This window comes from Dromiciops gliroides, chromosome 1 (genome assembly GCF_019393635.1).
Source record: "Dromiciops gliroides isolate mDroGli1 chromosome 1, mDroGli1.pri, whole genome shotgun sequence".
NCBI lineage: Eukaryota > Metazoa > Chordata > Mammalia > Microbiotheria > Microbiotheriidae > Dromiciops > Dromiciops gliroides.
The window spans coordinates 207637275-207656274 of NC_057861.1; the positions used below are offsets into that span (position 1 = coordinate 207637275).

Here is a 19000-nt window from a genome sequence, read left to right on the forward strand (position 1 = left end):
GAAGTGGTTTTATTGTCCTCTTTACTAACTTTTATGGGCTCAAGGAGAATATTGCTTTTAGTAAGTGGTGCATTGAAAAATAATCCTACTTGAAGAGAATGTTAAGATTCCTGGGTTAGCACAGTGATGTCCTGCCTACTCATTGCCAATTACATTTAAGTGTTCCAACTTACCTGCTTCTATGGGTGGTGCAGTGGATAGAGTGCTGGCCTAGCATTCAAGAGGACCTGAGTTCAAATCTCACCTCAGACAGTTTCTACTTGTGTGAACCTGGGCAAGTCACTTAACCCCAATTGCCTTAAACATAGGGCCATCTCCAGTCATCCTGATAAATATCTTGCCACTGTACCCAGTTGTCTCAGGAGGAGAGAGTGAGGTTGGTAATGTTGCACAGGCCTGCCTCATTTAAATCCAATTCAGTATAAGTCACAACATCACTGTGATGTCATGGTCCAGTTTGAGAATGAAGGACAAACATCAACAACAACAGCTTCTACAAACCAGATTAAGTGATTGAGGTTTAGGGATTAGTTCTTACCTCATAAGGATGAATATAAAAGCTTCTTGACTAAGACAGATGGTTATCTCAGTGATCAAGATCTTGCCTCAGGTACATCAACTCTTTCCTTGTCAGCTTCAACTACCATGGATCTTCTGTGTCCCCATGGTTCCTTCAGACTTTTATTAACTTTCCTTACTTTACCATTTAGTATTTCTCCTCCTAGGTCCTTCTGTATGCTGAATTTTGGGCTTTCTGCTTTGCCTTGACCATCACCTCATATATGCCTCTGCTCTGATTAAGTGTTCTGTTTGCTGCCTGTTTCTAATTTAGAACAATGTCAGAATATAGTCAACTCCTGATTTGCTCAATCCCTGTATCTGACACCATAATCCATATCTGCCCATAGTCTTGACCCTTATGCAAATATTTACTTTTCATGTAACTTTGGAAGAATTTTCTAAGATATAAAGAACAATCTGTACAGGTGACTAGAAATGGGATGTATCACTTCAGGTTTTACTATAATTCAAGTCAGGCCTCTTTTTTAAGCTTCCAGAAACTATTGAGAAGATTCACTATGGATAGAGAGTTTATAATTATAATACAGATTCCACTAGCTATCTCATTAGTTTCTGGAAACTTGTGGTAGAAGCCACATCAAGATTAAGCATAATAAAAGAAATATTTAAATAAGTTCTCTTTAAGGCCTAGAAATGCACCTTTTAAGTACTGTCTCATGTTATTCTGTGTTTGATAGATGGAAGCATAAACAAAAGATTACCTTTCTGTAGGTGCCTGATCCCCACATGAAGTACCATGTTTATCTAGTGTTTTTTTTGGTAGAACTACCCTGAAAGAAAGAAAGAAACAAACGCAGGTGAATGTTTTACTGGGAGTGCATATTTAAATTTATTATAAGGTTAGTTGCACAAAAGGTAAATGAGAACAAGAAGGCTACATGGGTAAGAGGAGCCAAAGCAGAAACAGCAAGATTAAGATTGGTTACAAAAAATATATTTCACATATATATTCTGCAGAATTCTACAGAAAAGAACACACAAAAGAGGAAAAGGGAAGAAAAACAGAAGGCAGACCTGAGAAAATTGGGGGGGGGGGGCATCTACACATCCTTTTGGCCCTTTGCACAAGTGTGGAATGTTTCTATGAGTACATGAAGCAGCCACTTTTTTTTTTTGTGTGGGGCAATGGGGGTTAAGTGACTTGCCCAGAGTCACACAGCTAGTATGTGTCAAGTGTCTGAGGCTGGATTTGAACTCAGGTACTCCTAAATCCAGGGCCGGTGCTTTATCCACTGCGCCACCTAGCTGCCCCTATGAAGCAGCCACTTTAACTTGTAGGAAAGAACCAAGTGAATGGCTGGAGATGGATGATCACACATTTCTGCATACCATAATGCCTGAAAACCTAGATAATAGACCAAATAATATTTTTTGCTCTATCCATATCACCTTCCATTATACATATGAGTGAAAGTAGTAGTGATGTTGATTATTTCTAAAGGTATAGAAAAACAATATCTGTCTAAAACATTTATTAGCTCTACCTAGTTTTGAAAAGAGATTTAACTATAACCAGATAGTTAAAAAACAACAACCCCAACAACATTTCACTTAGCCTCAAGGAGATGAATATGCTCATATAAAATAACCATAGTATCCTTTTGTAAAATATGTCAATATATTGGTGACCTGGGCTACTGGAGAGATTACCACAATATAATGCTATGCATTTCAGCTATATCAAAGAAATGTCAAAATAAAACCAACCCTTCCCCCCATTGTCACATCTACCCCAGACAGTAGAATTAGAGTCCCACTGCTTACAATGCCAAATATCATTAGAAAACATCCCTTTTTGGGTCTGGGTATACCCCAATAAATACCTATACATATTCCAAGGGTCCATCACCCACTTCCTCCTTACCCATCCCAATCTACTGAAGAATTAGTAAATACCAGTTTTGTCATATGAAGAATGGAGATGCATTATACTGATGAAAATGACACCAAAATGTACTGTAAGTAATGTTGATTTTACCTGAGTTATTAGATATCATACCATATCAATCAAAATTGTGTATAGCATCATAATAAAAACTTGTAACATTTGGTCTTTTCTCTAACCAAAGACCTTGTGATTTCATTTAAAAATAATTCCTAATTTGATAATAAAATGAATTCAGCTTGATATGTTTCCCAGTTGGAGCACCCAGTGGTCCCTTTATGTAGATCCCATGTAGTATTTAGTCTTTTGTCCTCCCTCGATTTGAGGGCAGAGGAGAGCAGGGATGGAAAACAGGAGGGGTTTCCACTCAAAAATGTATTCCTTGAAACTTTTTAGATGTGTCTGCGGAGGGTGAGAAGATTGTGGCTGATTTGAGTAGTTTAGGAAATCATGGGTTTATGATTTGTTTCTGGTTAGTGCCCCGGATATTTTATTGATAGGACAGTTATGCCCTTCCTTTATGTCCATCTAGCTATTTGAAATATAATTTCATATGCTTGTGTGTTTTTAAAGCCTCAAATTATTAGTATGTATTATGAGCTTCCCATATAGAATGAGAATGTAGGTTTTTTAATTCCACCTCATTATTAGATGAGGAAAGATATTTATTCAGGAAAATAACGTTCAAGGAACAGTAGCCAAACAGCCACAGCATGATAAAAATAAACCTTTCTGATGACTTAAAATGTGGGGGATTTCTCTTTATATTAATTTGCTAATTATTAAGCTATTAGAATTATTGATAAAGAGCATGCCACCTTCCCTGTCCCCCCCACTTTAGTTGTCTTATTTCCAGGTTTAGAAGCTATTCAAAGGAGGGGGAAAAAGTTATTTTAAAAAGCCATCTAAATTCACCTATTCATAGAAAGCTGAGATAAAATCCTGTTTCACCTCCATTCAGGTGTCATTGAGGCAATTGTATATAGCAGAGCTTTAAAAACAAGACTTTATGAGATCAAACCAGCTGGGACAAGTCTTTTGGATGGATTATAGATTTCTATGATCTTTGCTCAACCATTTTTAGTGATCAAAGATTAGGGTCAAACTACCTCAAGTGATCAAAAATCTATTTTATGTTTTTTTTTAATCCAAAGATATAAATAGCAATAGTTATTACCTCAATTATCACTTTATAATTAATGGCAGAAATAAATTTGAACCTTTAAAAGCAATTTTATAAAATGTTTATGATAATATATTAAGCCAGCAAGACTATTATTTCTGTAGTCTTTCATTTCCACACATCTAGTGATCTCCATTTCCTCCTATTGAGAAAAATCCAATGTATGTCAACACTGAATAGACAAAGTTCTCACATAGACTCCTACAAAAATGAAGCAAAAAAGAAAAGGAAAAGAAAGAAGTGGTCCAATACCTTAGAACCTCTGGTAAAGCAGGTACTCAATCAATATTGCTGAATGAAATGTCATTGATTAGATTTTTATCTATTGATCCACTATCCCTAATTTGATGGCCTGCTTTCTTTAGGATTTAGGGAAATAGCTAGGTTTTACTTCTAATTCATTGAAATTTCTCTGCTTCTTATTTGATCTTTGATCATTTCTTTTTGTAATACAACACAAATATCCCCAAGGTAGTATTTAAATGAATACATATTTATCCACTGCCACATAATGTAACTCCTTAAATAAATGAGATGTTCTTTTAACGATTTAATAATTTTTGTACTACCAAAAGGATATAATAATTATTCTTCGAGTGAACCCTATGATAAAGAGTTATTTAATAAGCATTTAGTACATGCTCCACATTTTGCATGGAGGTTAACAAAGACTTTTCATGCATCAAGAAAACAGTCTTCAGTTTATCACATTAACAAAATAATAATAATAACAATTAGCTCATGACTAACATAAATATATAGAAAGAAAGAAAAATAAGCACTTAAAGTCTTTACTATAAAACCTATATCAGATTACCTGCTGTCTAGGGGAGGGAGGAGGGAGGGAGAAAAATCTGAAATTGGAAAGCTTGTATAAACAAAAGTTGAGAACTATCTTTACATGTAACGAAAAAAAATAAATAAAAAGAAAGATCTATGAAAGTGGAAAGCTAAATCCTTAGCTTTATCTCTGATACTTTTTGATTAGCTTTGGGGAAAAAATAGGAGTTATCACAACCAACTTAACTAAACACACATTGGTTGCATAAAATTAAATTCTTACCTTTTCTCCATTGTCTACAAATAAATTTATATCTTTGGGTTGCTCTGCCTGTAGCATTATAGTCCTTGATGTTGCAGTGTATTTCTTCATTAACAGCTTCTTCCCAGGTTTATAATTCAGTACAAAATCTCAAGTCTTTTGATTTGCCATTTGTCAGCAAGAGATGATTGCTTTTTTTAGAAGTCTGTGACAAGGACCTTCTTAAAGAAGGAAAAGACAACCAAATTCTCAACCCATCAACCTACTAATAAAACTAAAAACTAGCTACTAAAACTAAAGCATGGATATATGAGTAGAGTACACATGTATAATGAGATCTGTATAGGGTCACTTTTTAACTTGTTCTCTCTTCTTTTGATCTTGGATGATAAACCTTTGACTGCCACACAATTACATTCTGGAAATATTCTTTGGTTATCAGAGGGTCAGACATCATGAGACTTGGGAGTCTAGTTCTGGCTTTGCCTTGTGATCCCAATTGGGCAAGTCACATAATCTGTCTGGGCCTGGACTTCCTCACCAACAGAATGAGGACAGTTCAACTAGGTAAATGTTTCACAATGCAAATTTCCCAAACAACTAGGAGAGCACCTAAAGATTGCTTTGCCCTTCATAGTTTCCATCTAGTAGTTTCTGATTCTTCATGAGTTTGGTGTCAGGAGCTGGGGATAAAGATGGAGCAAGGGATGGAAAAATCAGGAATCAGGAAAGAGGGGGAAAAGGTCAGTTTTAGAATTATTTTTAAAAAATGAAAGAAAGACCTTCGGTAGTCAAAGTTTTGCATAATGGTAATAATTCATTATTATCAGTCTGTGCACTGGTATTAGGAATTACTGCATTAAACTAATTCTACAGTTCCTTCTCACTCTAAAATTATAAAATGTCACTAGAGATTTCTAGTGATATGGTGCAATGTTCTCTTGACCACTTTCTGTGAGACAATTTTATCAGTCACTTTAAGGAAGACAGGGATAGTATGCTTATAAAATTTGCAGATGATAGAAATGAGGAGGGACAACTATATAGGATTTTTTAGAAGCACCTTGGAGTTTAGAACTATGGGCTGAATCCAGCAGAAAGAAATATAATAGGGACAAATGAAAAATTTTGTATCCAGCCCTTCCTTCTCCTCTGTCCCAATTCAGCTGCACAAGCATTTGATGGCAACGTTGCAGTTGATGTGATAGAGATCCAGGAGTCTTTTTGCAAAAGATTAAGCAAGCTCAGAATGTAGTCTCAGTGTAGCATGTTAGTCCTACAGGCTAATGCAAACTTAGGGAGTGGTAAGAGAGCCACTGTTTTCTTAACAAAGGAAGTGATGATCCCATTGCACTCTGCTCTGGTCACATCACATCTGGAGTATTATTTTTAGTTATAAGTGCCACATTCACAAGTGTGCAGAGGAAGGAGACTGAAAAAGAAGACCATTACATTTTTTATATGTATTGGTTGATAGAATTAGGGATATTTTCCTGAAGAACAGAAGGCTTAGGGGGATGGTGATGACTGTCTTCAAATGTACAGAGTTATCATATGAAATACAGATCAGAATTATGCTTGGTCTTAGATGGTAGAAATTTCAAGGAAGCAGATTTCAGTTGACTTATAATAAAGGTCATATTAAATGAAATAAGTAACAACTGATTAACAATTAGAATCATTCAAAAAGGTAATAAAATATTTTGGAAATTAGGGAACTTCCTTTCACAAGAGGTCTTCAAACATAGTTGGGGTGAACGCTTGTCAGAGATGCTGGTTCATGTTTCTGGAAGGCATTAGACTAGATGATCTGTATGGTCTTTTCCAAATATAAGGTTCTATAATTCAGATTAATCATTCCGATAATAATGAATGAATATAAAACGGGGCTACAGAAAATACTGGAAATACATAATAAATTCTTTGTAACCTTATCTTTAATAAAGGGCAAACTTTCACCTTTATTTGAAAATAGCAAGCTAGCAAGTGAGGTAATGGGTGACATTTTAAAGGTTATCAGTGTATGATTGTCAGAATTCTATTTAATTATGTAGTTACAGAAGCTTCCTCACATGATAACATAAAGCAAACCAAAGTTACATTACTGTACAATGGCAATTGCATTTAGTTATTATACATTAAAGAACATTAATTCCATTATCCAAAATTCTAATCATGCAAAGTCATGAATAAATAGATTCTTCTGTCCATCTTCCCCATGCTTATATTTTTTAAAGCATAAAAGCATCATTCAAGTTTACACCAATAATTTTTTTCTTTTTGTTTTTCATACTTTTGCAACGTTCATAGGACTATGAATAACAAACATTAGATCTATGGCATTGGATTCACTTTATTTAGTGTAGAGCTGGATATGGGAACTTTAAAATTCAAGAGAAACTAGTTGATTTCAACTAAACATGCCATCCTTTTCTTTTTTTGGCAAAGGGAAAAATTCACACAAAAAGCATTTAAAAAATTTAATCCTAATTTTATTGCCAGCTCCCCACTGGGGGAAATGTTCATTTTTGTTTTGCCAGAAATGTTCATTTTTGTTTTGGGGATCGTGAATTTTTTGCATTCCACTCTAAATGTTTCCATTAACATTTACATACTGTCAGTCCTCAAACTTATAGTGGGTATGGTCTTGAAAAGAATTGTAAATCAAAACAATATAAATTGAACCTGATTTTCCCCATAGAAATAATGATGTAATAGTGAGTTATGCTCTAAACCACAAAACCTACTATTCAGCTTTTTATAGAAATGAACCTAACATATTGAACCAATTGTTTAATCAATTATAAAGACATACCTGTGTACTAGTCAATACAGAATTTTCTAAAATGTTTATCAGTCAATAAAATAGGTAAACATAGCAATCAACTGACTTCTAATTTAATTTATACAAAAAATCACTTGGAGAGATGAATGAGGTGAAGGACAATAGAGCTAGATAGAAATGGTTCCATAGTGGGAATGTACCTGGGATCAAAAGCCATTGATACACCAGGAAAGCCTGTACAGAGCAAATAGGGAGACCCCTCCCAGGAGGGAGCTGGGCAAATTGATCAGGTCAAGAAGTTTGTGTAGTTTGCTGTAAGAGACAGAAAGCTAAGGGTCTAGGTGTTACTGGCAAAGTGATATATGTTAACTGCTATAAGTTGATGATTGCCTATAACCAGAAGATTGTTTAATTCCCTTTACAGAGAGTTGGACCTTCTTGTTGAACTATATGGCTATGTTTTTATTTTTAATTATTAAAAGCCTGTACAAAAGCTTACCATGATTTGCACATGAAATGATGTGTGTGAAATAAAATTTTGTAAATAAAATTTTGCTTTTGCATTAACTTACAACATGTACTTCAAAAATATATTATCTTCTTTAGAACCGAGCTTGAATTATCAAGAAAATCCTAAAATTCTAGCTATAAATTTCTGTGAGTCCCAATCTCTATATCAATGGTCAGCAAATAATACTCAAGCACACTATATGTTCTTTTAATTAAAGGGATCTTGCATGAGTACTTTTGTAATTCAAATTTTTATCCCTGTTTTGCTTTCTGAATATTTCTGTATATAAGAATTTCTTAAAATAGGGAATGCACATAAACTTATGGGCAACTTAGTTGAATTAAGGGAGCAATAAAACCCCAACATGGTGACACATTGATATGACAACTAGATTGTATTTACACTTTGCTTTCATTTGTCTAGAACAGCTATCATTGGAAAGGATGCAGTTTCTCATATTAATCATGTAAGACTGTCAAGAAATTGAATGAATTTGGTCTATTTTTAGGTCTCATTGAACTGCATGTCTTGAAACAATGAAATATTTGGTTAGAGCGCAAATATATCAACTATTAAAATTGGATGAAAATCCCTTTTTTTTCTGGAGAAATGTGTAAACCAAAAGATGAAAACTTTTTAAAAAACTTTGCTAATCTCTTGGCAACTCTTACATAAAATCAAGCCCAGAGGATAACATAAAATGAAAACTTATTCATCAAATAGACATATAGAAGAAAATAGAAATTCTTCTTTTTCAATTTAACCTCATTTCTCCTTTAAATGCTGATGAGAGGTCAAGGTCCCCATAAGGTAAAGAAGCAGGAAAATCATAAAAGCAAAAACCTAGACCTAAATTTTTCTTGATTGTTTCTTTAAAAACATATTTAACAATGATACCTAAATTCAATTGCATTTAAATTATATTTAAAAAGCTTTTGTAGCATGTGAGAAAAAAATCAATGATACAGAAAAGTAGAAACTTTCAAGTAAAATGAAAATCATCCCATTTTCCTTTGTAGTTCAAAGCCTTCCAGATTTTACACTTCTATGTAACATTAATAACTGTCACTTATTTGCCTATCAGGAGTGTGTAAATGATTGCAAAATATTTACAACATAAAGTGCTGCAGAAATGGTTAAACAGTAATAATAATCACAATCACAATATGATGAATCTCTAGGAATACAGAGCATAGCAATTTGAGATCCTCTAAATTAATTATCATTCAGTGTCAATAAATTCTAAGTTCACACACAGAACTTTGTAATCATCCTTAACATACTATAAAAACTAACAGTGCCTGCAAAGTTTTTGGCTGGCTCTAGAAAAAACAACAGCAAAAACTATACTGGTAGCAATTCAGTTCTGAGTGATAATCATAATGAATGTGCTCTATTAAAATGTTCAGAGATGAGTTTAGCAAAGGTTGGAACAGGAAAATAGTTTAAAGTTTCACTTGGTTACTCTCTTCCTTCCTTGGAAGTTTATAAAAAGAGTATAGAGAAGCCTAAAAAGGAAGACATGAAGCTATGTAATTGCAGTCCAAATGAAAGAAAGAATATTGCATTGAGAACCAGGTGATCTGTTCTAGTCCGAGCTCGGCCACTACTAACTAAATGACCTAGAGAAAATCCGTTAATCTCTTCAGGTCTCACTTTCCCTATGTATACAATAGAAAAGTTGGATCCCTTTTATCTCCAAAATTCTATGACTAACTGGAAAATATATATGCAAAAAAAAGCCACTTCACTTACACAAACACTATAATACTTCTTAGTGTATCTGTCAATAATAATAACTGTAGAAAAATTCAGGCAAGATGGTAAAAATGCCAAAAATAGAAATTTGAAACAGAGGCTTGGGGAAACTCCATGAAAGATGGGCTAGAAATCTAACCCTGCCTGTAACTTTTTATTTATATCTGCAGAGGATGTGTTAATGAGTCTGTGATGCCTCTGTTCAGCAATTTATCCCTCACCATAACCCTCAAATGATATTACATCTACATAATGGTGAATAACATATACAGGTCTCATTTCACTGTCATTCATTCCTTACTGCAAGACAATTTTGTTACAAATTTTTCCTGTTAGATCATTCCCAGAAATTGAGAGAACAACAAATCTTTGCCTGGTCTGATATAAACAATCCTCCTTTGCATTTTTCCAAGACAGTGGAAAGCTGGTATTTTGTCTTTTTCTATTTTTCCATTTTAATGTAATCCAAGGTCAGAATATTAAGAAGGGCATCTCATTGTCAGATAACTGAGATTAGAATGGTGTAATAGGCTAGTCCCAAATACTTCAGCAGAGAGTTCAGGAAAAAACCAAAACAATGTTAATCTTAGTTTATAATGATTTTCTTTTTTGGCTCTTCCTCCCCCCTCCCCCTATGATCACAGTGAAATATAGTTTATCTTTTTTGTATTCTAAATTGTTACATAAATTCCATAGCTTAGAAGTGTCAAAGAGAGAGATGTTAGCATTTGAATATTTGAGAGATTCACTCCAGCAGTGTATCCCCTTTTACAATGATTAATGTGTGACTGACTGCATATATATATATATATATATATATATATATATTTTTTTTTTTTTTGGTGAGGCAATTGGGGTTAAGTGACTTGCCTGGGTCACACAGCTAGTAACTGTTAAGTGTCTGAGGCCGGATTTGAACTCAGGTCCTCCTGAATCCAGGGTGGGTGTTCTATCCACTGCTCCACCTAGCTGCCCCTTGACTGCATATTTTAAAGTTTTCTTTATAAAGATCTGGGGTCTGGGAGGGAGAATAGGTATTGAACTAGTAAATAATTAGAAAAAAACATTGGGCATGGCTGTCTTGATAAAGTTGTTTAAACATATACTGCTTTCATTTGGGGGTATTTTTAGGTACTTAAAAATAATACATAAAACAAAAGGCTAAACCTCAGTCCCACTGAAACAGTATCGACTCTTTCCTATAGTCTTCAAAACCAGACTCGTAATTCATTACCAGACCACTCTTTTTAGCTTAATTTTTATTATGTTAATTTATAGAGATTGCCAGAATATTTTAGTGATAGAGGAAATCACACTTTTAAAAAAAGGGTTTTTGAAATATTGGGTAAAGGCAATGGGACAAAATCCAACTTTTTTGAAAATATCCTTAATATGTATCATAAAGATACTATGTGTAGTAAATTAGTTCCATAGAGGTTACTGCCAACAATAAATTCATGTCATTGTCAGCCTACTCTTTTCTACCAGGGATATCAAGTGTAAACTTTCATAATTAAAATGATAGAATGAATTTTAAAAAATCATTGCCCTCTGAAATTGATATCTGAATGGCTTGTGGTAATGGTCATCTCAGTTTCCATAGGAAGAGATGAAGCTCAGTTTTACTAAGTGCCACTTTATTTCAAACATACCCTATTAACCTCTTGCTATATAGGTAGTCTTATAGATTTTAATATGGTAAATATAAATTGAGACTGTGGGCAGAATTGATTGAGTTGAAAATACTTGAAACTTGCATAATAATTTTTCCCCAAGTGCCTATTTTAAATAAATAAAAAATTGTACTGTCTTTTTTTTTCTCCACCAGGATAATAGCTATTTGATCAAGGCTATTTTGTATTTCCTTTATTTTAAATATAATGTCTACATAAGCTATTTATTCTATATATGTTATAGCAATTAGCATTAGCAGGAGGAAACAATTCTGAAAGGAAAAAAATCCTTGAAAAGCTGCATGCATTGAAAGGGAAAGTAGTCCAATGTATCTGAGTCTCAGAAAATCCTACATCTCCTATACTGGATTCAATCAGCCTTTCCTTCTTTTCATTAACTTAGAAGTGAAACTGGCTATTTTGATTTACCAGTATCCATTCACAGTGTTTCTTCCATTCATCCATATGAATAAAGAACCTGAAGATACCTTTGGTTCATTTTCACCCCTCCCTCCTTTGAAAATTTTACATGCAAATGGTGGGGGGGGGGAGGAATTCAATCTTCAAAGGGAGAGAAATGATTTGTAAATGGTAGAGACATCTTCAGCAAAACCTATACTGTTTCAAATGAGTTGTTCTAGCTGACTCAAGATGAATCAGTTTTATGAAGTCCCATGTGATTGATACAGCAAATACATTTTTGTTTGGTGGTTGAAAAGAAACTTATCTGCTTGCCATTTTTATTATAATGCACATTACGTGGTGTCAAGAATATTATGTTAATATAAATTCTCCTATCTGTTCACTTTGCAGTTTTATCTTGGCTACAGTTGCACTGAGTGTGTACTTGCAAAGGTATGCCAAAATAAATTTGCAAAAATGGAATAGGAGAGATTTTTATAGCAGTTTCTCATTTTGATAAGATTCAGTTAAAGACTGGTGAAGGAATCTCTCTCTCTCTCTTTCTCTCTTTCTCTCTCTCTCTTTCTCTCTCTCTCTCATTCTCTCTCTCTCTCTCTCTCTCATTCTCTCTCTCTCTCTCTCTCTCTCTCTCTCTCACTTCTTTTCATAATGAACTGGTCCAACTAGACCTGATCTTTACTAGTTTGCTAACAGTTAGTCTCACTGATAACTAAGGATCAGATCCAAATATTGTTTCCTAAACAACTTCACTGCAGGTATTGTGGGTCCTCATAAGCCAACACAAGAGCATAGACAAGACATAATTAATTAGCAGAACCCCCTGGGCTATTGTCTGTGCACCCTGCACATTAATAAAGCTGAGACATGAACTAGACCCCCTGAGGGTCCTCCCCCATAAGTCCCAAGTGGAACATTATGGTCTCTAGGCAACAGCTCAACCGAGCGAGCCAAAGGAGAGACAGTCTCTCTCCCTCTAGATGAGGCTCCACCAGGAGCTGTGCGAAAATGGTCTCAGCTGGAAGTTGCTCTGGTATAGCAGAGGCTTGGCATTGCAAAAGCAAATGCCATGAGCTGAAGTAATTCAAAGCAGTTTCAACCCTGAAATGCGGGGTTTCAGGGTAGGCGCTGTCTTGGTACCAGTCATTTCCTCTTCTGCTGTTTCAGCAAAGTCCACAGCATAGTTAGGGAGAAGGGAATTTCCCGCTGCTCCCCATCTCCTCATCAAGGCTGAGGATAATTACTTTCTTCAGTGGAATTACAACTGCCATTCTAGAGGGATTTTCACATTCATATGAGAGACAGAGAGATTATCAACAGTTTGTTGTAAGGGGCCATGCCCATTTAGACAAACCCAGGCCCTTTTAGAATCAGCATTTGTTTACTGAAGTTGTCTCATCTGTCAGCATTCAGGTTAGTGAAAAGGGTATTTAGGATAGAAGTAAAAGACCTTACCATCACCTAATAAACATACTACTTTCTAATCAAAATGATCCTTAGTCATATAAATTTACATTATTTTAATGTTACATAGATTAAAAACTAACTGCTGTAGTTCTTTTTTTATCTATTCTTGGTTATATATTATGGTCACAATTATCCAGATAATTCAGGTAGAAATTTTCCATGTTAACTTGAAAATATAAAATTGATGGATACTTTTTTTTAACTTAAATTCTCAGACTACCCCAACACAATGGTTAATTTCTTCTTTCCTTTGGACTACCTTGATCCGACAAAGTATAGGGGATAAAAATTTTTCCTTGATCCAGTCTCCTCTATATTCATAGTCAGCCCACAGCATAAGTTCAGATCTGGTCACACAGGTAAAACTCAAGCAGTATATTCTCTTTATTTAGGAGGCTGAAATTCTGCATATGGCATTTATGAAAATTTAAATATCTACTACAATCTTTCTCATTTTGTTCTTTTGCTGATTCTAAAATGGTTTTACCAAGGTCATTTTCAGATAAATTTTTCCTTTCTTAAAATTCATTTGAATTATTCTGTCGCTGAAGGTTAAACAGGTAGTTAATCAGTGATTATAATAATCTCATATACTTCAAACAGAGAAGCAAGAGGGGCAGGGGACAGAGAATGTCAGAAACCAGGGTAACACTAACCAGAAAGAGTGTGATAATGTAAATTGTGGGACAGCTGGATTTGTTCATTTTGTTCAAACACATTCCCCTTTCTCACTTTTGCATTTACATTTGTCATAAGTGCAGACTTGATTACATAAATACTTTTGCTAATGAGAAGCCTTTTTACAGCACTAATTTAAAAATAGATATTGACATAACAATCTTAATTTGAATGCACCAAATTACATTTTTCAACAATTTAAGTGAGCATATCCTGTCACCCTCAGCACACATTTTATATATACTTGTTATATTTAGATGGATAGATTGATATCCGTCTCTATATTTCTACATAAACACACTCACACGCATACACACACAGAATAGAGCTATGGGGCCCTGCTTGACATGGTGTTTTAAATTTCTTGTTCTCTTAATTGCCATGGGATGTATTTATATGGACAGTTTGTTGTTGTTTGTGATGTTCACTGATTATATTCCTGTCAATACCTCTAACACAGAAGTGATTCCAGTGGTCCACCACTATTAACTAAGGACAAGTTCTGTCATTGGGAGTGTGGACAGGAAATCTCAGTCAAAGGAAACAGGTGGAAAGTGCCTGACATTGAGTGTAATTGAAAGGTCACAACTCAGTCCAGGCAAAATTCCACCATGTGGAGGCTTTTACTGCCTTCAGACCAAAAGGGTTTTGTTTATTTGAATGACTTTTCTTACAATTCGAAATCAATTTCTTTAAATGTAGATCCCCAAAGAAATTCAATAAATAAAAGACTTAGCCTCTGACTCTAGGAAGCAGAGCTCCAGTTTTTAACCTTCAACTGTGACCGGGACTAGAACTGACACAGCTCAGTTTTCACTGCAATTGGTCTTCCATGGATGCAGAGGGTACAAGTGGTTTCCTGACCCTACGGGCAGGTTTCAGGCTAGACTGTCTCTCTGGTCAACAGTGGTTCTCTGTGTGTCATTGGATGAGGCTGGAGCTGTAGCTAAATCCATAGCTGCTAGAGAGCGACAGGGGCTGCTGGTGCTCTTCGTTCTGTTCTGAGGTGTAGCTGGGAAATGTTTGTGCCCGGGACATCTTTGTTGAACCAAAACGGTGACCTGACAGAGAACATAAAGAGAAACACAATAAATAACTTCAGCTGAAAGCCAGTGTACTTCCAACAAAGAACAACCACTACAAAACAAACATCACCATGGAGCTCCCATGGGAGAAAATGCCATCTTGAATTGAATAATGACTAAGATAAAATTCTCAGATTACTTGCTTTTTTTCCTTATTTACAAGCCTGTCACATTTGAGCATGATTAGTAAATATTTGGTGAAAATTAGCCCAGGAGAGATGAAAACTCATTTTATCTCACAAAGAACATACTCAGTTTCATTTATGTTTGATCTGCCATCTATTGGCAGGAGTATAGAAGATACCTTGGGGGATGTGGGGAGAAACATGAAAATACTGAATGATGTCACATTACTGTTATGAACTTAGGCTGAGGATTTCTAAAATGACGGCAGTTTCCTTGTCAAGTGTATAAGCTGATAGCTCACAGTACATATTCCTTTCATGTACAGGTTTGCCTAGGTGGCTACTCAAGTGCCTTCCACTTCTTAAATTCCATGATTCTATCATTCTAAATCTTTTCAGTGATTGAAACTAGGAATGAATGGCTAAAATCCACTGGCAAAAGTTTAACAACAGCTTCTCTGAAAAAAAAATGTACAAACAGCACACTTTTAATTTTCTTAATCTGCAGTTTTTGGGGGATTTTTTTTTGGTGAGGCAATGGGGGTTAAGTGACTTGCCCAGGGTCATACAGTTAGTATGTGTCAAGTGTCTGAGGCCGGATTTGAACTCAGGTACTCCTGAATCCAGGGCCGGTGCTTTATCCACTGCGCCACCTAGCTGCCCCTTAATCTGCAGTTTTAATGCAGATTTTACTTAATCTGCATCATTAACATTTTTTCTCATCATTTTCCTAAATCTAGGCAAACAACAAAGCAAAAATCAAGCTCTGATGAGTAGCATTGCCAATTTCTGAAGGGGAAATGTTCACACTGAAAATTTAACAATCAACTCATAAGCCAGTTCAAGCTGGCTCTACCTTGGTATGATATTGGGGAAATAAAGGGTTTTTAAAAGACCTTTAAAATAAATGTAATCTTCAATAAAATAAATTTAATGTACAGTAAGATAAAAATAATCACTTAAGATTTTCTACCCAGCCTAATTTTCCTTTTAATAAGTGAATAGCAAATATATTGTTCAGTGGAACAAATGGAACATGGCTTCTAGGCTCACTGGAAGTAAGAGAAAATCCCCAATTTAGGTATGATATTTTGTAATTTAATGAAGATGTCTATAACTTATAAACTCCCCTGGACTTCTGACAAAACTTTTAGTATATCCTTAAAAGAAAAAATGAATTTCAGTATTAAAATTACCTTTTCCTTTAGTCTTTAATGCTCTAGTCTTTATATATTGTTTTGTCCAAGAAAGGCATTTTTTCATAGCAATAGTTAGCTATTCTTTATTCTTTTAATTGTTTTTCCTCCCAGCTGCAAGAGATCTATGCCACAGAGTATAGAAGAATTAATAACAACTTGCTCAGTTGTCAATTTTCTCTGACAGTCTGCTTATTTTCTGAGGATGAATTATGCTATTTTGTAAAAACTGTTAGTTCTTGATGCTGTTTTTCATTTTTTGGCTTTTGCTTTCCTTTGAACTTTAGTGCAACTGCTCACATTTAATGATGGGCTTGAAAGATCCTTGAAAAGCTGGATTTCACTCTACCAACTCCTATTGCAATATCTGTAACAGTTATAGAAGAGTGTTCTTTAATTGCCCCAGTTTGTTCATATTTTCTTGGACTAATATTCATTCTCTTAGGTCACAGAAACAAAAATAGAAAAAAGAGAACAATAAAATACTTGTGTATAGCACAAAATTCAGCACCTGATTGACACAGAACTAAGCAAAGCTGAAGAAATACATTCAAACCATTTTAACTTGGTCAGAGAAAGATTTTCTGAGTTGGCCTATGGTAAATAATGGCAAACACATGACCACAGTTCTCACAAAATAAAATCATATCCACAACCTTTTTCTCCTACCACCATCTTTTTATTGATAAAGATGAAAGTTTGAGAAGAAAGAAGAAAAAAAATTCAAAGAAGATAGGATTCAAAGAAATACATGCTTAGCAATCATAATTGTGAGTGTGGATGGGATGAACTAACCCATAAAAAGGATGATTGAAATGGATCAGAAAGCAAAATCTGATAATGGTTTTACAAGAAAGACATTTGAAACAGAAAGATTCACATAGAGTTAAAGTGAAAGACTAGATTGAAATCTATTATGCTTTTGCTCAATTAAACAAAGCAGGGGTAGAAGACATGATTTTAGAGAAAGCTACAGCAATTATAGAAAACATAAAAAGAGATCAGCAAGAAAATGTATATTATGCTAAAACATCATAGATAATGAATTAATACCAATACTTAATATATGTACCTAATAACATAAAATTTAAATACTTAAAAAAATAATTGCAGTAAAGGGAGAAATAGGCAGATGAACTAAATTAGTTAGAACCTTAATGTATTCCTTTGTGAGAAAATAATTATTAATAATGGATTTCTAGGAGAAACCCAGACATTAGTCTTTGCTGCTCTCTCCCCCTCACACCAGAAATCTACCTGGGATGAGTTCATCTTAACAAAAGGAATTCAGATTGATTCTTTTGATTACCTAGGGGAAGACACACCTAGAGCAGGAACTTACCCTCTCTAAGACCACCCCTCAATTCATATCAATAAATGGAACAGAATGATGTTAACCAATTAACTTAGATCAATGTATGCTGATCTGCCTCTCCCAAAAGAGGATAAAGAGACTGGACCACAAGAATCTTACTCTCTTTTACTCTCCACACACACTCTCTTCTCTCTCTTGCTGCTCACCCTCTTGGCTCAATACATTGGGTATGTAATTTTTTAGGCCTTTAAGCCTTTGGCTAGTGGGGAAGTCAGGAAGACATGTGGTCAATACTTTAATAATATGTGATATTAATGACTAATAAATGCTTACTGCTCAAATCGGTGCAATAGCCATTATTATATAAATAGCACTTAATATAGCAGCAACAATAATCTTAGTACACCCAGTCTAGTCTCCAAATAATTTAAATAACACCTTTCAGACTTAGACAAACCTACCAAAAATATAAAAAAAGAAAGAAGTTAAGGGTTTGAATAAAACCAGAAAAATTAGATATGATAAATATTTGGTAATTACTGGATGAAATATATATATATATGTATATCTATATATCATATACATACACACATATGTATATGTTTCTCAGTTGTACATGGCATCTTTAACCATGTACCAAAAATTGACCATGTATTAGGGTATAAAGAGCTCACCAAAAAAATAGAAAATCAAAACCACTAAATTGATAATTGATTGATCATTATGCAATAAAAGGTTATTCAATATAAGGGCTCTTCAAAAAGAATTAAAAAGTAATTAGAGACTAAACACATAATTCTAAACAACTAATCTATGAAAGAACAAGTTATAGAAACAATATAAAGTTTCAATATAGGAAATGACAATGAGACAATATACCAACACATAGAATTCCACTAAAGTAGTTCTGAGGCAGAAATTTACATTTTTAATACTTGCATTATATAAATAGCTTAATTAATTAATGAAAGAAAGAAACAACAACTCAATGAAGTTATCATGCAACCAAGACAGTATCCTCCTTTAGGGGAATGACTAAGCTAATGAAAGCATATGAATGTAATTGAATGTTATTGTGCTCTAAGAAATACTGAAATGAACAATTTCAGAAAAAAACAACTAGGAAGACATTTATAAAAATCCAAAGGAATCAAAATGAAACATGAGCCTCACCTCCTGACACAAAAGAGATTTTGGGATTTGGATAATGTGGGGACTTTTTTTTTTCCTATCCCACATAGATATGTATTGAGGGATTAAAAAAATACTCAGTGAGGGAGGGGGGCTATAGTGGG

At 34.4% G+C, this 19000-nt stretch overlaps 1 protein-coding gene across 1 annotated transcript in view; it reads right to left on the reverse strand.

Annotated features, from left to right (window-relative positions):
* Positions 1–1427: 1427 nt before the first annotated feature.
* DOK6 (docking protein 6) overlaps positions 1428–19000 on the reverse strand; it is a 718344-nt gene continuing 700771 nt past the window's right edge. The window contains exon 8 of the mRNA XM_043987624.1: positions 1428–15045. Within this exon, the coding sequence (XP_043843559.1) occupies positions 14906–15045 (140 nt within the window). The 3' untranslated portion in view covers positions 1428–14905. The remainder of the gene's footprint in view (positions 15046–19000) is intronic.